Source organism: Pyxicephalus adspersus, chromosome 7, assembly GCF_032062135.1.
Source record: "Pyxicephalus adspersus chromosome 7, UCB_Pads_2.0, whole genome shotgun sequence".
Taxonomy (NCBI): domain Eukaryota; kingdom Metazoa; phylum Chordata; class Amphibia; order Anura; family Pyxicephalidae; genus Pyxicephalus; species Pyxicephalus adspersus.
In genome coordinates this window covers 17,657,438-17,681,714 of record NC_092864.1, presented here as the reverse complement: position 1 = coordinate 17,681,714, position 24,277 = coordinate 17,657,438, and the positions used below count along the sequence as shown (strand labels likewise).

Sequence of the window (24,277 nt, the reverse complement as noted above, 5' to 3'; positions counted from 1 at the left end):
AGGCAACAAGATTTTAGATACTTCAGAAGCAATTCCTGAGTGATCAGGTGACCCAGTCAATAGGTCAGACCTTGATTCTTCCCCCTCTCCATATTCCATAGAAGACTGGTGTTGAGACATAGAAGCAGAAGAGGGGGTAGGAGAACCAACTTTTAGTGGAGGTTTAAGTTTTTGCCTTTGCCTATTTGCCTATTATTGTTCTTGATGTAGAAGAGGACTGTTGTTTCCCAACAAATTTATCCATTATGTAGCAATAGGTAAAGTAATGCACTAATGGCTTCAAAAAACGATATGCAGATGTAAGCCCAATTTGGTAACAGGCTCCAATACATTGACCATAAGATGGAAATAAAAAGAACTCTGTGCAAGATGTTATGGCTCTATGGAGGAGAAGCAATAAATGAAGATCCCTTTAAAATGCTTTCAACAAAATGAAGGTTAGCAGAAATGCACAAATCTTCAAAAAGGATGTGTTACTTTTAAAATAGTATCCAAGTACTTGCAGCAGATGAAAAAAAGGCTAAAAGGTGTACAGGTACTCATATGTGCGGAGTTATAGTGTTCCAGAAAGGCGCCTTTATGCAGAGCTGAACAGCGTGTATGTTGTAAACCGAATATGGCCGCCGTCAACCACGCGGCCAGAACATCCAGCTCCGACTCTGGGATATTGTGTGATGTGAGAGCCGCTCGGTTAAAGCTTTCACGCGGCTAGATTGCTCCCTGCAACAGCCCCCCAAAGTCTGGCGGAAGATCAACCGGATGCCAGTGGATAGAGAAACCGAGCGCAGGGAACCGTGGTAAAACGCGGCTGCTCTTCAGGCTCCGCCAGAAAAAACTGTTTTAGGAATCGCAAAAACCTGATAATTGCACAGTTACATACTAAGATATTAGGCTGTCATATGCCCCCAATAAATATATATATATATATATATATATATATATATATAATACTGTGCCCATTGGGAGATTAAAAGGTTGGAAAGGTGTTTTCTTGAATCCTATATGTGTTATTTATAGTTCTTGGTGCTCTCATTCTCTGGAAAGGTTTTAGCGCTTTTATCTGTTACTGTTACAACAGTGTTTCAAATTAGATTTCTCTTTTCAGCATATTGTATACTATGATAATCTGAAATCCCAAAGGATATTTTAGAATATTCCACCAAATAAGGAGCCATTAAGAAGATACCAACCTTCTTTTTATAAAAAGGTCTTACCCTTGCATGAGTTTTAGTCTGGCGGTGGATTGTGCACCTCACTAAGTTTGTGTGAAAAGAATTTTGGCATTTTATTTGACATCACAGAGAACCCCCCAATAACACCTTTACTTCCCAGACGTATGTGTAATAGACAGCTACTCTTAGCTTCATCCTGCACATTTTCCAGCTTGTGGAACAACTTGGTACGAGGAAGATGTACTAATCTATTGTGTTCTACTAACATTTAGGACTTGGACTTGGTGCCCAGCGTGTGGTTCTTGTGGTGCACAGCCTGCTGTGTCCTGGGCCTAGTCTGCTATCTATTGGGCACCATCTGGAACTGGTGTCAGGAAGGGTGCTGGGACTTTCTGCGTTCCACCACCTGGCAAAGAGGAGGTTTTAGGAAAAGATTATTTAACTTATATAGTCCCAACTTTACTGGGAAGAGAAACTGCTGCAGGAACATTTGATCAGGTAAGGAACACAAACCCCTATTGAGGGGTTTAATATTGCTATAAAGAGACAAGTGTAGTGGTATTGTAGCTTCACTGAAACCATTGGGGGGGGGGGGGGGGGGATAATTATTGCTATCACTGAAACCAGTGTGGGAGTTATTATGGTGGCAACTGATATCAGTGCTAGAATTTCTCTGACCTGCCACTGCCAGGTGTATAGCTTGTGGCAACTTTAGATATGGCGGAGAACTAATTGGACCCCAAAAAAGCTAGCTCATCGATTGGTGCTGCATAAGGTCTAAGCACTTGGGCTAAAATGGCCAACAAGCCAAGCAGAAAGATAGGTAACAGGTTACTTACAGTTCAGGTGGGTAACCAGGAGAACACAGGAGCAGAGTCATGACCAAGAGGGCAGTTGGGAAGAGGTGGTCAAAAGTCCAGATGAGGTACCAAGAAGTGAGCAGGAACATAGTTGGGACAGGGCACCAGTGGCTCAGTGGTTAGCACTCTGGTCTTTGCAGCCTGGGTCCTAGGTTTGAATATCAGCCAGGACACTATCTGCATTGAGTTTGCAGGTTCCCCCTGTGTTTGTGTGGGTTTACTCCGGTTTCCTCCCACATTCCTAAAACATGCAGTTAGATTAACTAGCTTCCCCTCAAAATTGACCTTATACTGTATTAAAGACATATGACTATGGTAGGGACATAAGATTGAGGGACAGCTAGTGACATGACTATAGACAGCATTGCGTAATTTGTTGGCGCTATATAAATACTGTGCAATAATAATAAAATAGCGGAGATCGATGGCAACAGAAAATGGCAAATCACGGGCACAGGACCTGACAGAGGACTGTGATCACCCTGCAGGAGATATTGAGACAATGACCACTTAGATGTTTAAATATTTTATTACCCTAAGTGCATGTCTACAAGCGAGGACCCAAGGAGGCCGCTGGTGCCTCCTCATCCTTCTGGGTATCAGACACAAAGGTGAGCACAACTCCCAAGGCTGTCACAAAGTTCTGAGTGAACCCAATGTCACTTTTTTGTACATTTTCTAACATAATCAAGGCTAAACAATAACATTTTATACGTTATTAGATCAATAAATATAAAACATTGTGTTCAAATAAAATATTTTATTTACAGTACATGCTGAAATGTACACACATGTACATATACATGGTAATAAGCCACAGCAATGACTCCCCCCACTTAAGGAAAAAGCATCATAGATGAAAAGAGAAAAAGTACTGCTGTGTTTTCTTTCTTAAAAAAAATCTTGTTCTGCAAATGCTTAGTCATGCATTTATTGTCTTTTTATAAAACAAATATTGCATTTATACTTTGGCTGCTTCCATATTTTTTGATGGCCAAGGCAAACACTGAGAAGACAACCCTCCCCCAAGGCAATGAACCGGGTGAGTAGCAGCATTCACCATTAAAGGAAACTCCAGGAAACAAAAGGATAACTTTACTTGGGTTTAAAATCTTTTGTCATCCCAGCAGCATAAAACAGAATTCAATACTGAATACAAAAGGTAAACTATTAACAATAGCATATAAATAAATGTAACTGTCTAAGCCAAACTGATCTCTAACCTCTTCTACTCCCACATGGCCATCATTGCTACTAGTATACTAGTATAGGTGACCAGCAGATTGCTCCTGGCATTCACCACTGGGAATTTTTTTCAACAAATTACATTTTTCTTTTGCCTAAAAGATAACAGCTTGCTTCTAATTTATGGCATATAAGTATATTAAATTTTGATTATTGTACTGTTAATAAAATTCTGTTTTTATCTGTTTTTGGGGGGGATGAATATATATTTATTTGTATTATTTTACGAGACTTAAAAAAATATTGTGATATATTAAAAAATATATTACATGGAAATAGTAACTGACATTTATTAAAGTAACTTTGAAAGCCCAATTGAAGCCAAAGAAATAGATAAATATTAAACTAAAGCTTCTAATTAGCTAAAATTAGAGTCCAGTTACAGATGATTGTCAAATATGGTTGTGCAGCACAATAAGCCTCAATGTTAGACCCGGTACGCTGAATCATCTGTACTTATTAGCAAAACTTGTAAGATGATTTTTACATTCTCCAAGCTTGCTATTACATCATTTTTATTGTATTAAAATGTTATTAATATCATATTATATTATTATATTATTATGCTGAACTATGAAACTATGTGATTGACAATGGATACCTCTAGAATATAAAATTTATGTTTACAATTGATAAGTATGTAATGGTATTATATTCAAATAAAGGTCTTTTACTGTTTTCCATGTTTATTTACATTTGCTTTAGTCCTTTTGAGAATGGCTAATTGATTCTAATGTACCCCTGCACTTATTCCCCTGGGTAAAGGGGTGAATATCTGGTGGCCCTTTTTTAAAGAGGGTTTCCAGATTCCACCATAAGCCCCCAACAAAAGCCAAAATCAATTTTAGGAAACAGGATATGGGGAAGAGGACCCATCCCTTCACGTGGGGGAGGGGGAGAGAAACCACTGGGCCTAATATTATTCCAAAAAGTAGAGGTAAATGCTAGCTGCCCCCTTTTCTAACCACCCAGCCCTAATGCTTGCCTTTTTTCCCCATTTTTTTTTCCTTTGAAAAAAAACACCATTTATAGTTTTAAGGCATTCCCCAAGCATATAGGCCAAGGTGGCAGGGGCAGCACAGAGTATGGGCAGAGAGACAACACGGGCAGTAGTAGGGTGGCTTGACTGTGGAGGTGTAGTGGAGCTGTACTGAGAGATGGATGGCTTGTCCAATTGTGCCGTTCCTGCTTCTGCCTATACACCTTTAGGCTGCACACAGAAGTGCCAACCTGAAGCTGTAGAGGCTAAAGGCATAGCCAGCCAACCAGCAAAAACTTGTGATGGATGGTGTGTATTAGTGTGGTAATAAGTGTATATGGATGTGGATGTACATGAGTGTGTATATGTATGTGTATTAGTGTGCAGGTTTATGTATAAGTGTGAATGTATACTGGATTGGCTTTTGGGGAGTGTGATTTGTGCCCCCTCCATCACATACCACTGACCCTTGCACTCAAAACTTGCAACTGACCCTAAACTCTGAGTTACAAACCTGCATTACATGTTACTGAACTCTGCACTTTGTGATACTTACTACTGACCCTGCAAGCTATGTTATATAGTACTGACCCCTGCACTTTGTTACCTACTCCTGAATTTTGTACTCTACAATAGAAACTACTTACCTACTGACCTCTGCACTGTATACTTCATGGTACTGACCCACAATTGGTACTGACCCCTCTGTTACTGACCCCTAAAGTTATGCACATTATATACTACTCAACTCTGCACTTTGTTACATAGCACTGACTGACCCCCGCACTCTGTTACATAGCACTGACTGATCCGTTCACTGTGCATTACATACTCTGGACCTTTGTACTCCACATTATATACGATTAAGCTATGAACTCTTTAATATACTATTAACAAACTATGTTACTGACTAATAACTCCTGCACCCTAAATTACATGCTAGTAACCCTTGCACTCTACATTACATAGCTCTCCATCTATAATATGCATGCAAGAAATCATAAGTAATGGAGAAGTTTCTGTTTGTGCTGGGGTGTGTAAGTCCCAAATTTGTGCAACTAATGGTGATTAAGACCTAGATGATGCTGCGCCAAAGCTGGGAGGATTTGGTCAACCTAAGGAAGTCCCTGATACCACTTTGAGAAGTCCTTCATTTTTGGAGAAATTTAAGATCGCTTCTTAGTTACTGACTAGTCATTTAGCTTTGCACATACTAAGTGTGGCATAGGTACCAAAATGAATCCGTTGTTAGGCATGATACTTAAATCTTCTGTGGAGACTCCTGGAGCTGGACAAAGAGTAAAGGTTTGCAGAAGGCCAGTGAAAATCAGGAAAAGCTCCATTTTGGCTAAACTTTCTCCAACACAAGCTCTTCTTCCTGGGTAAAAAGTAATATTGGAATTTTAAATACCAAACTGTGCATAACCAATGATCAGCAATCTGGAAATAAAATCATTAGACTTAGATGAAAACCTGAGCACATGGTAGGTGGTACTTCAACAACCAATCTAGTGATGTGGACATTTACTATTGATACCTGCCGGGTGCCAAATGTACTCCTCTGGTCTGTTTAAGGGAATGGAAATAACATAGGAATGATCACCCAGGAAAGTCCATTGAGGAGAGTGGTCACGGTGTCTGGAGTTGCACCAAATGTTGTTACCCCAATGTCTTATTAAACTGCTTTTGTTTGCAGCAAGTTATGTTTGTGAATATTTTACCACTGGTATACCCCTACAGCGCTAGCGTTGTTTATAGCATCAATATACTCTTTCCATCCTAGATCAGGGCACTCAAAGAAAAATGCTCATGGTAGGTAAAGCATGTGGTTACTATATTCTGACCTAAATTTGGCAGATGGTAAGAGGTAAGGCTTGCAATCTACAATGAAGCCGAGGCGTCTTTGTAATAGATAAGGACTAGGCCTGGGATGTCCAATTCCAATCTTTGAGAGTCACATCTAATGAGTAATTTATTTACTGTATGTGCTTCCTGTTGTAGGAATCGCATACAGTAAATAAATTCCTGTGTAGATCTAAGGCCTTGAGGACTAAAGTTGGACACCCTAGGGTTAGGCTGACACAGATCTTGCCCATGTCCTTAATTTTGAGTATGTGTACTTGCTGCATCCAAACTGACTTCACAAAGCCTGAGGCTTATCAGTAATTGGTCATAGTTGAAATAGTTGTCTCATTGAAGTCTCCTTATAGCCTTTCATATCAGGTAAGGTATAGGTAATAATCCTTGTTACCTACCTGCAGAGAAGGGCATAAATGCATCATGTTTTACAAATTTCCCATCAGCATCCAAAAAGTGATTTGGGTTAAACTCATCAGGAGTTTTCCATTGAGTCTTGTCATACAAAACCGACGTGAGCAAAGGAATGACTTCTGTACCCTTCAATTAAAAAGCACAATATACCGTTTTATTATTAAAAGACAAAAGCTGGTTTTCTATTAGTTACTCAATATCAAGGCTGAGCCAGAATTGCAATGAGTTCACGTATTACACATAGTTTACGCTGGAGAAACATTTTACAGTTGACAATCGAAAATCCGGGCATCGATAATCCTATTCCATCAGTTTCCCGGCATGAATTTCAGATCGCATTTTCAATACAGGGAATGCAGTACACTGTTTGGCCACTAATGTTTTGATGCACTGTTTTGCAGAAACAGCCTTTGGGGCTTGATGGCTACAATAAATACACACTAAGACGTCCCTGCTGCCTGCTCCCTGGAACTGTGCCAGATATCCATGTGTGCTGTGAGAGGAAGGCTGGTCTGTGTGTGGAGGTAAGTGTAACTTTTAAAAATCCGGAATGTTCGAAAATCTGGCACATATTAGGCCTCGGAGGTTGACGGATTTTCGATTGTCAACTGTACACTTTTATGTCAGAATATTAATTAGATGAGTGGGTACTTAATGGAGCATTTTTTAGCATAATTCCAGTCTCTGACTATCATCTTCAGAGGGTTAAAGTTAAAGTATTTGTACTTTTAAGTTGGTTATGTCACTTATGTTCACTTTTTAAATTACTTTTTAAATGCAATATTGTTGGCTACCAGTAGATGGTGATGTGTCCTCATGTAAAGTGTGTAATAAACTCCAATAATGTCTCAGATGGCAAAAGTTAGTTATAAACTTTACACAGCGCCATCAAGCAGTGTGACCAGCATATAAACTGAGATTTGTTACTGATGGCATTGTTTGTTCTTCTGTCCCCATCACCAGGACTAGGTGTCACTCCTGTTGGGATAAATTTTTATTTAACATTAAGAATGTCTCAGCAACATACATATATGTCTTACATACATATGCTATTCATAAGGACATCATAGAGGAATGCATTTCATCCTTTAGCTGGCATACCTATTAGATAAGTTCAGGGTAGAGATGATCACTGGTCAGCATTGGTCATGTACTAACCATTGTCTCATTTATTCTTTAATTTAAAGCACAGTTCCAAGCCAATCTGCAGTCACAATCACAAATTGCAGTGTGTCTTTAATCACCTGCAAACTGTCAGTTAAGAACTGGTGGGACTCCTTGGGATTGCAACTGATTTCCACAGCTAAATTTCTTATATCTATTTCTTTAGTTATTACATTGTTACATTGATCTGTTTCATAAATAATTAAATATTATACTCTTTCATTTTTGCTTGTGTAAGTCTCTGTGTTATCCCTCTTTGTACACTTCTAAATAAACACGACAATATTCATACAAACTGTCATAAATCATATCTCGCTCCATGGTAATTGTATTACCCAATTATGTTTTTTTCTACATAATGAATAATCTATTGTGACAGCACAGCACAGTTGTGATAATGATGGTAGCGCATGAACAAAACTGGAATTTCTGGTAAGGTGAGTTTACACGTCTGACATGTGATTCTATTATAATAATTCATCCATCCTAACCTGTGTAAAGATTAAACGTAAATTTGAGGAAATGACCTTTAATGACCTTTGATTTGCACATTTTATGTAAAAAAATATTTTAGTTTAAATTTGAAATGACAGAGAAATGTGTTCATTTAATGGATGATTCTACTGGAGTATTTAGAACCCACCTTCGGGATGCAATATCCCTGGAAATTCACATCACTTGGAGTTTTGTGTGACACATTTAAAGGGAGAATATTACCAAATCTCTGAACTTCATGTATTACTGCTTCAGTATAAGGCATGTTCTTCCGGTCATCGACCGTAGGCAGCTGACCTTGTTTCATATATGTCTGAATTTCCTCTTGTACCTTTTCTAAAAAATTCAAAGTATATACATATTATAAGAATTTTCACAACATGAAAATATATTGATAATACTTCCAGTCTAAAAATCATGTTTTAGGATAACCAGGACTGCCAATATTTTTCTTTGTATGATAAGGAACCAAAAGAGATGTATAAGTAATGAGATAAATTCACATTTCTGGGCATGCATTTATGCAGAAATTCAACATACAAACTTTAAAGGACTCAAAATACGATGCCTAACCCTAGTCGTTATTAAGAGAATTGAGAGATGAGAGTTGAGAGTGTGTTTGGTATGGGCAAAGATGGCAAGGCCCAGTGCCTCCATTACTAATAAATTATACAGATAAGAATATTTGATTGATTTAAAAACTGTGGTAAATTGGGGAATTTTTTGCAGTTAGTGATGGCACAGACTGGGACACATCCTTATTGGTAAAATGAAGAATCCATAATGACCGGCCCTGTGCCCCCTTTCCCATTATTGCTGGTTGTAAATTGATTAGAGGTCTGTTTTAGATGAAGACTCACTAAACAATGGCTGGCATTTTTTATTGTATCTGTCATTAACTAAAGGTGAAGCAGAATGAACAATCAGACATTTCCCCAAATTCTTATCACTTTGTAAACCCACTTTGTATTTCTGGATACTTCATCATCAATAACATGGCCCATCGTAGTGTTGTAGCTGTTGTTTCCGTCCCAGCTTCAAAGAGATCTATAACTGAGTACACCAGATTTTCATCATCAAAGTACTTTTCAGCTTTGCTTGATGCCTAAAAAGCAAACAATAAACTGTTTATTTCTGTTTCTGCAAAATCATTTTTTACTTACTTTTCATCTTTATTTTGTTTGAATACATATCACTTTATATAGCACAACCCCTTGGGTTATTTTAGCAATGGTGGTCACAGTCAGAAGGGGTAAAGGGGTCTTTCTAAGAGCTGTAACTTCTAGGCACTGTCTGGTCCCATGGGGTGAGTAAATTCTGATGCCCCAAAAACGGGGCCAGGAGGCACATGACCAGATCACCTAGGATGGCCCAATGCTGCCATTTCTAAAAAGCATAAAAGACTGTCAGGCCCCATCTTCAGGTAGAGCAGTTATGACAAAATCCAAGCAGGTCATCATCAGGTATTATGGGCAGATCTCAGGGTTATCCCAAGGCACATGGTCCAGGAACCTGGCGGGGTCAAGCTCAACCACACCAGCCCCCCCTGTTGCTCACACAGAATCCTAATTCTACACCCATGTTTCTCAACCTTTATAAGATATTTATCTGTTTTCCTCAACCTATCCCACTGAGCAATACCCCAGTGTTTGGATGAGGCAGACAACCCCCCCTTACTTGGGACTATTTTTGTCTCTCACACTATTTACTGAGTCCTCCTAAAAATTAGGAAGAAGATCAACCACCAATTTAGGAAATGCAACATGGAGAAAACCAATATAACCACAAATCTGACTGGTTGACTTAAGCAGTTATGCCAGACAAATACAGGTAGTCCCCGAGTAAGGATATGCGACATATGGATGATTCCTAGATATCAACGGGGTTCCCTGCTGTTTGTGTGCAGGATGGAGGCTTGATGGGGGGAGGGGGCAATTTACATGACTTTGACTGTTCTGCAACATCTTGTAACTCTTTAATGACCAAGACAAACTCTGCAGTTGTTTCTTTTAGCATATCAAACCACAGCTTGCTCCAGAAGTTAATGAATGTCTAGGCTCCTTAAAGTATTTTTTCTTTTCTTTGTTTACGAATAACTCACAGTGAGGATTCTCTACAGTAACTCAGACTATGTTGCCTAATAATATGTTGAGACAAACATCTTTCCCAATTGCATTTATTAAAATAATACACCTGTTCCGACTTACATACAAATTCATGTTAAGATCAAACCTACAGTCCCTATCTTGTATGTAACCCGGGGACTACCTGTATCTACAATGGGATTAGCAACATTTCCGCCTGACAAATGGTCTCTACACCTACAAAGTAGATTGCTACTGAGGAGTCATTAATAGATTTATAAAACCAGCACATAATAAATAAGGAAAATATTTACCTGTTTCATAAGGTATGCATCAATAAATCCAGAGATGGCATTTATGTCAAACTCTTGTCTCTGATGTTTGATTCGCTTTAGAACAAATTCACTGAGATCATTGACATTCTGCATGAGTTGTTTGTGCGCTCCAAGAAAGGTTAAGATGCCGGGAAAAAAATTTAACAGCTGTGGAGACAAATCAGTAATCTTTAGAACTTTGGACTGTGTAATAAATTGTTCAAACACATCCAATATGACTTCCTAGCCTTCTTTATCTGGCTTCTAAATTCTGGCCCCATGGGGATCCTACTAAAATAATCTGTAGAATCAGGGACAACAGGGTTGATGAAAAGACTGCTTATCCTCTTGGAAGAGTCCTAGAAGTGCCTCTTTGACTTTCAGGCAGAAAATTGTTGCTCGTTCTCAGTGGGGCCCATGGGGAAAAGGGATGTAAAATCTGCAATCAGAAGATGATAGCAACTCTAACTTCTCAAGTTGTGATATCCTAGCTGTAACTTTATATAACATCTCTGCACTTGCTCCCCCCATCTTTCACCTGTGCATTGAAAAATTTTGTTTTTCTTCTCATTAGATATAAAACATTTTTATATGGAAATAAAGAGGTTTTTCTTAACATTCAATCTGGAACAAGCTGAAAATAGAGAAAGAGGCCTAAGAATTTTTTTTTAATTTTATTTAGGAAATTTTTTTTCGCCTCTTTATTTGTAGCCTCCTGCCCTCTCTGCCTCCCTCCCCACTGTTACACAGCCTTCTCATGTAGAAAGACATCCCCAGCATCCCTATAAACGTGCTGATCTCTGTGCATGTTATTTTTATTATTATTATTATTATTATTAATAAACAGGACACATGTTCCAGCACACTTTAATGGATCCACAGCCTAATACTGACTATAAGTACTCCCAGCTATGTACTACAATCAGAGAAATACAGTTGGGACTATTTAACTCATTGTTTTCCTGCTGCTGGTACTGCCTGATATAGAAGATTTAAATTTACTGCTGTGCCGCTTCTATCATTTGCATGCAGAACTACAGGTACAATGTATGACTGGAATAATGGAACTTAGCATTCTAATGCTCAGGCTGCCTGAATGAAAATTATTACACTTTTAAGTAAAGTTTCGAATCTCGAATAAGTGTCTCCTAGCAACCTCTGGCTGGGATTTACTGCAGTTCCCCTAGAAACGCTTTAGAAGAGGTTACAGCGTGGAGCTGTGGGGGAGCAGAGGGGCAGAAATATCTCACCTGTCACATAGACATGAGTGATGCTGAGACTACAATTCCCGGCATTACATGCGTCTATAAATCAGTCAATAGAACAGAACAACAATGCGGGGCCACGCAATAAAGTGAGTAATGCCGGGAATTGTAGTAGCGGCATCACTCGCTGCAATACGTAGTAGCGTGCGGGCCAGATGTAATTCGTTTTTAGAATTCTTTGGGGGGCCAAAAAAAAGGACCTTGTGGGCCAGAGTTTGACACCCCTGCCTTAAACATACACCCTCCATGGTGTGATAGGAATAAAGGAATGAATAGGAACATTTGAGTAATATGATATCCAAAATGAATTATTTTACTGGAATGTTTCTTTTCAATAATAAAATCAACAATCATAATGTGCATTCTCTCATGGGCCTCTAATTCCAGCATCTACATGGAAGTTTCTTTGCAGTAATATTAGTAATATAGTAAAGAATCAGAACGGTGTTCAATCCCAATTGATTTGAATCTCAGCCACCAAGTAGAGGGTACTCCTTGAGGTAGCAGTGTATAAAATTTTATTATAAAAAATGTTCACTTTGGCAGCACTTCCAGGAGAGTTTGTTGCCTGTATTCACTTCCACCCGCTGTGTTTGCTTCCGCTGGCCCCTACATCATCACAGTATACACTAAGGACGTAAGGGCTAGCAAATGAAACCGCAGCTTAAGGCAGCGGGCGCAAGCATGTCCAGAATGAAGACTTTTCAGTAGGTTTTTTTATTGTAAATATTCTAGGAACAGTAAACCAGACAGATAAGTATAGAAAATCTATTTTTACACTATTTTTATTTTTTTTAAGATGACAATGTTGCCAATATTTGAGAGACACTGGCCTAGAGTGTGCACAGCAATTAAAGGTTATTACTGAATTAAAATTAATAAAGAAGAAGAAACCTGAGCCCAGGGAGTTGGCTTCTCTTTCAGCAAAACATTGGAAATGATATACTAAAGGATTAAAGGCTTTTCCACTTTGTTAAGTAAATGATTCCCTTGCAAAGCATACTTCACCTAAAGTAGACCTATGACCATAATTTTTACTTTATATAGAAGGTTAAATAACCTTTCTAGATAAAGTAACAATTTGCTTCTTTTATTTCTTTTTCTTTAAATGTTTAAAAAAAAAGGAAAGGCAAAGCTCATCCCCTTCTGTTTTTACTGCCACGGCAGTAAAGACTAATTGGAAGTGCAGAGCCTTCTGCGATACATCACATGTCCCAGGAGGCTTCGGCTGCTCCTTCTGCACATGCCTTTTCAGTCATTGAAAAAAAAAGTGCCAATCTCACGTATGTGGGGGATTCTATGACAGTGAATCGAGGACAGCTCTGAAAGAATCAAGGGATATGTGGAGATAAAGGTTAGTGTTTTTTTTTTTTTAAGTTTAGTTCTGTTAAAAGAGTTAACCTATCACCAAAATTTTTACTTGACATAAAAGGGTAAAGAATATGTCATGTATCCCAGGAGGCTTCAGGCTGTTCTTCTCCACATGCCCGATCTCATGGCTTTTCAGGTACTGGGGACAAAAAAAGTGTCAATCCCACACATGCGCAGTGAGATCAGCATTTTTTCCAAGTTACAGCAGGTTACATCACCCAATCTCGCACCTGTGCAGTGCAAGATCAGGTGAGTAAGCCAAAAGAAGCAAGAGGAAGGAAGAAGATGGCAGAACCGGGACAAAGGAGGATTCCAGGACAGAGTGGGACCTAATCGAGGCCAAGTATGGAGGGATCATGGGCTCTGTGAAGGTGAAGGTAAGTGGGTTTTTTTTAGTAAAGTTCCGCTTTAAATTATTGAATGTGGTAAAGTTCTGCTGGAATTCAACCATTCTCCTGGAATGTGCAAGAAAATATCCTTTTATTTACATTTCTTGGGATTGGGTAACCTTTGCAAAGTAAATTATCACTGCATTCGGTATCCCTTGAGTTGCTGCCATGTGATTGGCTGATTATATATTTGGGATAACAAGCAGTTGAACAGGTGTGTCCTACATGTCCATTGTGATCAGTGCCAGTAAAAGATGAAAATGTCCAAAGGTGCAGATACCTTTTTTTTAGGATTTCTCATATATTTCACATTTGTTATTTGAAAACTAAGATAATGATCATAAAATAAGTTAAAAGCAACACTTACCAACAGTTTAGGTGATCCTACTAGTGTCCGATTTTCCCCCACAATTCCAACAAGCTTCTGAAATACAGGGTCATCGTAATCAAACCTTTCTCCAAAAATGATAGAACAGATAACATTCGAAACCGCACTGTTTATTATCAGGTCTGGGTCAAACGGTTTACCTGGAATATAATAAATGAAACAGAAAAAAGTATTTTCTATGAATTGGTCATAATTATGGTCTGATGTTTCCACTATACTAAACAAGGCTGAATGTGTTATAGAGTCTGCAAGAAAACCCATGGGTTTCAGTAACCAGTCGGACTGCACCTTGTCCTGGAAAATTATTACTCTAATGGGGAGAAATTATTATCTTGTGTTTTTATGGCATTTGAATTTGTAGAAGCTCGGGCAGGTTGGTTACAGTATGTTAGAAAAGTCGGATCTTCTGAGATTTTAATGCACAACCATCACTACAGAAAATGGTGTAAAAAGGAAAACTATCCAGCAGTTCTCAGGGCAAAAATGTCTTGTTAATGACAGAGGTCGGGGAAATGGCCAGACAGGTCTGGGAAAATAATGCCGTTTCTGTTACCCTTTTTTATTTGGAATATTATTTTTAAAACTTCTCTTCATTTCCTGTCCAACAGGAGTTACAACAGGAAATAGAGAAGATCTTTCCAGAGTAAAAGGAATTTCATCTTAGAGCTCCCATTGGAGGATCTCCCACATATTGTCTTGGTGGGGCCTGTGTATAAAGAAGTGGTGATTAGGGATTCAAAAATTTCCTCTAGCTACCAATGGTTCTGCGAAATTTCGGTGAACCGATTTCACGAAACCATTAGAAGAGGTAATTGAAACATGAGGATTCCCAGAGCTTTATTTAGCCCTGGGAATCTTCCTGTTTGCAATCCCCGGGGAACTAGAGGTTAATAAACCACTAGTGCCCCAGGGAATCGCACACTCTTCTCAATAAATGCAGCCACAGCTGCAAGCATTGAGAAGATGCCTGGCAAAGGAGAACCTCCTGACATTGTAATATAAGTATCTCTTACAAATGATACATTTGTTACAGATAAATATGTATAATTTGTGACAGAGATACTTATATTACAATGTCAGGAGGTTCTCCTGTGCTGGCCATCTTCTCAATGATTGCAGCTGTGGCTGCATTCATTGAGAAGAGTGTGCGATCCCCGGGGCACTAGAGGTTAATTAACCTCTAGTGCCCGGGGATCACAGAGGATTTCCAGGGCTGCATGATGGTTATATCATTTTTACACTAAAGTAGTGATAAACTTTATTCACGTGAATAGAGTAACTGATCACAATATTTGGAAGTGGTGTACATGGCTCATTCAGCCCTAATGCGACCACAAAAACAGAACCCTTCAAAAGTAGCGATCAGAAGGTGATCTCTAAGGCAGAAATAACATTTTTTACCTTCTATGATTTGGCATCTTTGGGATAATATGATATGTTTCCAGTTTCTTTTTAGGCAGTGCATCTTGGAATAAGAATTATCATATCTGCATGAAATAAAGGCATATCTTTTAATAGAGTTTGTTACCTTTGTGTGACTTGAAATGTTCTATAAGAGGAACAAGTTCATCTTGTATTCTGGCTTCTATTGTTTTCTTCCCCATTCCAAAGTCACGCAGGGTTGAGAGTGTGAACCTCCTTATGACTCTCCAAGACTCGCCATTACTAAATGCTATGCCTAAGATAAGGATAATGGCATGTAAACAAGATGTTTATTCTCTAACATCATTTTATATAGTCAGTAATAAATTCATAGTCCAATTCCCATTGTCCAATATCTTTCACCATCAAAAGCTTAATTTCAGTTGGTTGGGTAACTACGTTGTTTCAGGAACTAAATATTAAATGCAATACCTATTATTGGCATTGTCTTAGTGGTTAGCACTCTGGCCTTTGCAGTGCTAGGTCCCAGGTTTAGATCCTAGGCCAGTCACTATATCCAGGGAAGTTGTATATTCTCTCCTTGTTTGTGTGGGTTTCCTCCCTAATCCCAAAAACATGCAGTTAGGTTAAATGTCTTCCCCTCAATATTGGCCCAAGACTGTGTTAATGACATATGGCTAACATTAGAGTGGGAGCTCCTCTGAGGAACAGATAGTGATATGACAACAGATGTCGGTGCTATATAAATACAAGGTATATTAAATACAAACCAGATAAATGCAGATCTGAGACAATGGCCCTTTGTAACTATTTTTATTTTATAGGAACTGGCAAGACAGGAATTTAAGTTGCAAACAGGGATAGAATCTCCACCCTGTCCCCTTTCATGTTCGATCCAACCCATCCCTGGAGGGGATGTAGGAGATTAGCTGTGATAATCTGAAACTAATAGGGAGGGGTAGGGATGAGAAGGGGAGGATTGCACACTTCAGCCAGGAGTATTATGTGTGTCATTGCCACCTGATTTTAGTCTCAGGTCTGAAATCTAGCAATCTTCTACAATGCAGTGGTCATGCATTTTTGAGTTTGTGGGGGGAAAGGGTTGGAGAAATAAGACAAAATTTGTTATGGGCAACAATGCTGCATTTCATTTGGAGGGCTTTTATGTGGAGGGGGGTATTAGATTTATATTACTTTATGAGCATATTATGGAGGGCACTATTAGAGCCATGGAAACTTACATCACTGTAATGCAACTGGACCCCCACCATGCAGACCCCCAGAAAAGTGGCCTACCATCTCTAAAAAGCTGCACACCTTTGTACTAGGTCAAAAAGACAGGAACTAAATACAGTAACTAACAGTAACCAATCCGTAGGCTTCTTTTGCCTTTTGAAAAGTTGAAATCTAGTTGGCTGGGTAACTGCTTTGCTTTTGAGACCCATAAAAATTTAAGACTCGAAGAATGAATTGACAGATTTGACATAAACCCCAGAGACATTCATAGTAAACTGGGAACTTCTACATTGTACAAAGAAAAATAGAAGTATGATGGTCACATTCATATGGACATCACACCACCAAACAGGCTAAATGAGATCAAGACATATACCTAAAATACGGCCTTATGATATGGCCTTATTCCTAAGAATGCTGGTCCATACAGGTTCTCCTTAAGACTGCTGTAGGTTTGCATGTCTTCAGAAAAAAAAAAACTCTAATTTTACCTTTTTCCTTATTCATTAGTTTGAAGACTGGTATATCTGCTCTTTCTCCAAATTCATCAGCTTGGTTGACCAGGGCATTTTTCACCGCATTGTATCCTGTAATCACCACCATCTTCTTGGGTCCAAAGTATATAGTGAAAATCTCACCATACTTCTCAGAGAGCTGCAACACCATAGTAATATTTAGTTTTATGTAAATTGATTTTACACACAGGAAAAGGAATCAAATAAAGCTAGAGTGATTTTCTTGATTACGGAAATTTTTTTGCCTTTGATTGCACTTTGCCAATTGCCTTACGTTTTCTCAAAGGCATTATTATAGTCCAGAAATTTGTATTTCTGGAAGTATGTAAAATTATAAGCAAAAGGCACACTGTCACTGAGCAATACATATATACATACATACATGCAAATATACCTCTGACATATACCACAGCACTGTACAAAGATCAGTGGTGCACTCGCATGAGTCTGAGTCATACGTCTAGCAAGTATGATTCAAATGTCTCCATGCGTTTCCTAGTAATGACATACACACATACATACATACATGCAAATATAGTTCTGACATACAGCACAGCACTGTACAAAGATGACTGGTGCACTCACATGAGTCTCAGTCATATGTATGGCAAGTTTGGTTGAAATGTCTCCATGCATTTTCAAGTGATGGTGGAACATTTTATATATATAGATTTATATAGCTCTGACATTTACCATAGTGCTGTACAATGAAACCTTAAGCTAAACCCATCAGTCTCTGTACATGGGTTCAGTAGCTGACACTCTAATGTCCCCCCACAGTCACACACTAATAATATACATTTATATACCTCTGACATATACCACAGTGTTGTACAAAGATCAGCGGTGTCATATGTCTAGCATGTTTGATTTAAATGTCTCCACGTTTTTCCGAGTGATGGTGGGACATAGCAAGTTTGGTTGAAATGTATACATAAATACATGCAAATATACCTCTGACATATACCACAGCACTGTACAAAGATCAGTGGTGCACTCACATGAGTCTGAGTCATACGTCTAGCAAGTTTGATTTAAATGTCTCCATGCGTTTACACACATAAATACATACATCCAAATATAGCTCTGACATATAGCACAGCACTGTACAAAGATGACTGGTGCACTCACATGAGGTTGAAATGTCACCATGTGTTTTCAAGTGCTGGTGGAATATACACACATACATACACACATACATATGATTTTATATATATAGATAGACTAAAATGTTTTTGCTTATGTGAGATTCAGTAATTTACATGGGATTATCCACTGTAACAACAGTAAATTTAGTAAATACGGTTTACAAAGAATCAGAAAATTACTATATTTATATGAAAATCCTAGTATGTGCGTGGCCCTTGAGGACTAGAGAAGGATAGGATTTTAATTTTCTGTAAATCAAAGTAAAGATACAATCAGGAAATGCATTTTAAGAGCCACCAGCTGATATTTGGGGGCCCCGATCATAGTAGTCTTATCATAGTACATCTAGCAATACAAATAAAATAATACAATTTTAATACATTTGATTTGGTTGTAATACAGCAGAGTAATTTATGATTTATTTTTATCATTTTAAAAAAGCAGAACTATGTAGGAGATTTCAGTTTGTTTTACTACTGGCACACAAATGCTCAAGAGGGTTGAGAACTGCCATACAGGACATGTACCAATACAAAAATATAAAAAAAAGGACTGTACAGTGGGTAGGGGTCTTTATACACAGCTGGCAAGAAACTAATTCCTAAAATAACACTTTGGGGTGATTTAAAGCTTAATTTGGTGTTTTATTTTATCAAACAAAAAAAAAGTATGGGATTCATCTGAAATTTCAACCTGACCCTTATCTAGACATTAAGTCAGGTTGGCAAGAAAACGTGGGAAAAGGTAGCGTGCATCTTCCCTTTATGTGGTGCACAAAGCCCCAGCCCTTCCCTTATCATTGAGGGTCTTGGAAAGAATCCACCATCATCAATCATATTGAGTATCCATATCCAAGATTTGCCCCTGTACTGAAATAGCCCAAGGGTTCCTTTTAGTATTTCGGGAAATTTAGGTAGCAGGAGTATAGAATCATTGTTCCTCAAAAATGAGAACGAGTTATATCATTCACTTACATGACTGATGCTGGATTCCATTGAGGGTTAAACTCCTTACACACTTCCTTTACCTTTCCCACAATAAACACAAATTAACAAAGTGCTCATTATTAAGAACATTTTTTGTATATGAATATATAATATATATGAATAATGTCTCACTAACATTTTAATGTCTTTCTAACATACATACATCATTCATGAAGTTATTATAGATGAATGCAACTCATGCTCTAGCTGGCATCAAGATAGGATACTGGTTAAGGATGATCGTTGGCTATCACTGGTCAAGTGAATATAAAACACAGCACCATGCCTAATTTGCAGTCGCAACCAGAATTCATATGCAATGGGCCTGATTTATTAAACTCTCCAAGACTGGAGAAGGTAGACTATCATGGAAGAAGCTGCTTGGTCCAGCAAACCTGGAATGGATTTTTAAAAAATAAGTTGCAATTAGTTGGAAAATGTTTTCAATCCTAGCCCAGAACCCAAGTTTTCCCATGAAAGTTTATCTTCTGCAGTCTCAAAGAGCTTTAATAAATCAGGCCTAGTGTGTCTGTGAACATCTGTCAGGACATCAGATCAGAACGAATGGGACTCTCCCATGGGATGGGAGTTTTTTTTATTATACTTTTTTGTTATTGCATTGCAACATATATATGTCCTTATGTAATTACATGTTTTAATTATTACTTGCCCCTAGGTCCCTACCTTATCTCAAATAATCCTCTCAATATTTAAATAAATATATAACATTTGTGAATCTGTAAAATATCATATTTGTGACATTAAAGTCATAGACAAAACTAAAAGTCCTTTACTTAAACAAAGTAAACACGCACACCTATTTTTTTTTTATATGTACTCAGAGGTATTTCATCCTCAGTAACATCAGCCAGTGCTGTAATCAATTATCAAGTACCATGATCAGCAATGTTAACCTGTCACCCTCCTATCACCAAATGTGTAGAAATCCTGGGTGAAGTCAATGATTAAAAATGATTGCTTGTCTGCTGTATTATTGGCCTTTTTAACCCTCTAACATAGTTCAAACACATTCAAACTCGTTACATTGCATTATTGGTTAAAAATTAATTCCAGTGGGATCTACCAATATTTATTAGGATTTTAGATCTTCCATAAGTTTGCCAGTGACACCCTGGACAAATTTTAAATGGTTTCGGCATTCACAGAATTATTCTTGTTTTTTTCATGTTTATTAAAATAATTTATTTCTTAGATTGTCTTATAATGTTTGGTCCTTTTATATCTTTTGTAGATAAAATAGAAATAAAATAGTGTTAAGTGTTAATAAAAAACATTACCTTCACGGTTTTTACAAGGACCATTAATCACCCTCAGAGTTGTCTGTAAATGCAAACATTGTCAGTGTTTGCAATAATAAATAACAAAATTGTTCTTAGTGAACCCAAATATAACACCCTTAGCATTATGGTCAGATTGTGTAAAAATAACAAAAAAATTACTTTTTTTGGCTACAATATTCTATTTACATTAAAATGACTTTTTCTTAAAACTTAAAACTATTTGTCAATATATCATCATCATATGATATATCAATATATATCATATCATATGATATATCATCATTTTCAAAATACATTTTTTTTGGGAACTTGAGTGGTAAAGAGCTGTAGTGCAATGAAAAAAAGGTCAGATCGGTTCCTGCTTTGTATGGGCAGGAAGGAGGCCACGGCAATCCAGACTGAATACGAGCGCAGAGCCTCCTGGGATACCTTTGTCACGCATCCCAGGAGGCTCCTGGCTGTCCCTTCTACACATGCCCGATCTTGTGCATGCGCAGAAGGTTTTTTTTATACTAAGGGGAAAGAGATGCCAATCCCACATACGCACCGTGAGATTGGCTCTCTTTTTTTCCCTGGTGGCTTCTGGTGGTTCCCAGCGCTTCCTCTGTGCTGGGACAAGAAGGATTACCACTATGGCATGGGACTGCATCGAGGAAAGGTCGAGCACCATAGAGGGATCCATTGGATTAACCTCCCTAGCGGTAACCCCGAGTGTGACTCGGGGTAGAAAAAAGTTGCTAAAAGAGGTAACCCCAAGTCACAGTCAGGGTAGGTAAACCTATGGGAAGGTTAGTAAATACAGCCTTACCTGATCTGCCGGCGACCCGCGCCATCCATCACCGCGATCCCTGTCTTATCTTCTTATTCTTTCTCTGGCCAGCGTCTGCACCGGATGAGTCACCGGGGGTGTTCCCGGTGACGTCGATGTGTGTATACGTTGCCGGCGGGGCGGAAAATCAAAATCTATTTGTATTGAATTCAATACAAGATAACTGTATTGAATGCAATACATTGGATTTATATGTGTAAAAGCAGTACATTGTTTTCAAGAACATTTATTTTACAGTATATATAATAATATGATTATAATATGTATTTTTTTTTTTAAATTAAAAAACAATTAAAAAAATATATATTTTTTTTAAATAAATAGATTTTTAATTTTTCAGTTTATTATTTTTACATAATTTTGTGTTTCAAAGTTTTTTATACTCATACTATTATATTATACTGTAAAATAAATTTTCATGAAAAACAATGTACCGCTTTTAGACATATAAAACACTCAGGGTTGCTTAAAACATGAAAAAAAAAAACACTTACCTTGTTCCATTGTCGTCCCCCGGCGTCTTGCTGGTCCCTGCAGGTCCTTGGGACTAGTCTTCTTTCGTTGATCTTCTCCCAGCGTGTGCAGAGACGATCTCCAGGGTTTCCGGGGTTGGATTCAATACAAAATAGCTGTATTAAGTCCAATACAAAGAAATCTTTATATCATTTTTATATAATAATATTATATATATTATACATGGTACTGTACTGTTATATTACGTTTCACTATTTTTTTTTAACAGATTTTGTGTTTTTTTATTTAAAGTTTATTATTAAATGTAATAAATGTATTAAATATTGCACATATTTCGGTGAGTTATGAATTATAGACCTACAATGTAAAAAACAATCTCCATGCAAAAAAATGTAACGCTTTTTGCGTGGAAATACAGACAGAATTAGAGCGCAAGGGGGGTTAATTAAAAATAAATAAACACATTTATTGAAGTTTAAATCTTGAGCTGTACCATAGCTGCTAGTGACAGGGACAGCAGGGCTCAGCCAATCTGCATACTGAACAATGGCAGTCATCATCCAGTGGCCAACTTTACTTGTCAATGATCGGAACTCTGATTGCTCAGATGCTCTAATCATAAATTAGATTAGTTCTGATCCATGTCCAAGATCCAAGAATGAACTCAAATTGGAACTATTTCACCACCACTACTTGTTTCAAAAAATGTTTCCTTCAGCTGAACACAGTAAATGTCCCTAATGCTATACAACAGGTTTTTCTAAATTGAAGCAGTGAATGAATAAAAGTTACACACCTTCGGGAATATTGTTAACTGATAAAAACCTATTGTTGATCTTGAGCTACATACAACGAACAGGAGTTTGTAAGCAGCTATAAAAATGTGTTTTATTGACTACGTTTTAGTTGTTTTTTTTTTGCTAGTTCTAAAAAAAAAATCACTTGAGGAATGTTCCCACAGTTTTCTTTTTTTTGGTAAACAATGTAAATGGGTTAAAGTGGCATGGAGGCACAGAAAGAAGCACATAAAAGAAAAGGGGGTAGGAAATAGCACAAAAAAAGAACATCTCTTTTTCACCTTGTCCTCTCCTTCTATCAGCACACTGCAGCACAAATTCTGGATACTTCTTCTATTTCCTCCAATACTAGTTTAATTTTACAGGGACTACATGAGACTGATTCCAAGAGAATTACATGTACTTACACTGCTTGCATTTATGGATTTATTAGTGCATAGAGAGCTGCAATCATTTTTGTATTTCATATGTACCCGGAGTTTTGCTTTAAAAAGATATGAACAGTAATCAGCAGTTTCCTAGGGTGTGGCTGTTCACAAGAAGAATTCAAGTAAGGCAACTGCATGTTGCCAACAGAAAGGAAAAAGGAAAGAAAATATTTATGATAAATTATTAGTAATCATTGAAGTAGTATGGTTTAAGATGCTTCATCTGCTATATATAGTATGTACTTAAAAAATATAAAATTATGGAAACTCATGCTGAAACATTGACTTAATAAATCATGCAAAATATTTACCATACTTAATGAAGCAACGTATTAAATATTGTGTGCACATGCAAGTCCTCTGAGCCTGTGCTGTATCTCTTTTTATATTCCATGTGGATTAATTTCTAATACCATTTAGACATATAGAATAGATATTGTATTAAGAATATTTAGTATTACCTCCATCAGTGACTTATACGGTCTTTTCAGGTCCACCAGATTGAGGTTCCCAATCAAAGGAAGAGGTCTGGGACCCGGAGGCATCTTTCCATTGCTCTTCTTGGATCCATGCATCCAGTACAGAACTATTAAAAAGCATGTTGTAAAATACAACAGCAGGTCAATCCTTGTCAAGAGGTAGGTGAGGACACTCATAGTGAACATCTGCAGCAGCACTGTGCTGCCATCCAACCCTTATGTGCCTTGGATAATTTCTCCACATTTTATTGTTCCTACAACATAAACAGACTGAAAAAAAGAACTCAGATTTCCTTTTGGCTCGCTGCCTGTTTCCCTTAGTTTGTGAATTTTCTGGCTTTGTACTCCGCAACCTTATTTCACCCTTTGATTTTGATACATATGATTTGTAGTGGTTTAATGACAAGAATGAATATTTTAATGCCAGGAGGTAAGTTCACACATTATTCACATTAAGCTAATGAGCTGCAAATCTAATAATGTGTTAAAACATAGAGACATAGCAGAACAAACACGTTCAGCTTGTATGGGGAACATAGTTCATTTAGAACATGCCGAGAGTAATTTGGGGTATATTTGAAATATGACCGTCTTGAATGAGTTCGTAGTATGGGACTATTTTATATAAATAAAAAAATAAAACAAGTTCTTCCACTTAAATGATGCCATGCTTGTTCCAGGTTCATGATTCAAAAGTTATTGA

The 24,277-nt window shown here is 37.7% G+C and overlaps 1 protein-coding gene across 1 annotated transcript; it reads right to left on the bottom strand.

Moving 5' to 3' along the window:
- Positions 1 to 2,748: 2,748 nt before the first annotated feature.
- On the bottom strand, positions 2,749 to 23,895 carry LOC140335229 (cytochrome P450 2K1-like). The gene is made up of 9 exons (XM_072417706.1): positions 23,557 to 23,895; positions 17,108 to 17,270; positions 15,526 to 15,675; positions 13,977 to 14,137; positions 10,585 to 10,752; positions 9,150 to 9,291; positions 8,335 to 8,522; positions 6,512 to 6,653; positions 2,749 to 5,634 (listed from the first exon to the last, which is right to left on the bottom strand). The coding sequence occupies exons 1-9, from the start codon at positions 23,758 to 23,760 to the stop codon at positions 5,447 to 5,449; spliced, it is 1,506 nt and encodes a 501-aa protein (XP_072273807.1). The 5' UTR covers positions 23,761 to 23,895; the 3' UTR covers positions 2,749 to 5,446.
- Positions 23,896 to 24,277: the final 382 nt, after the last annotated feature.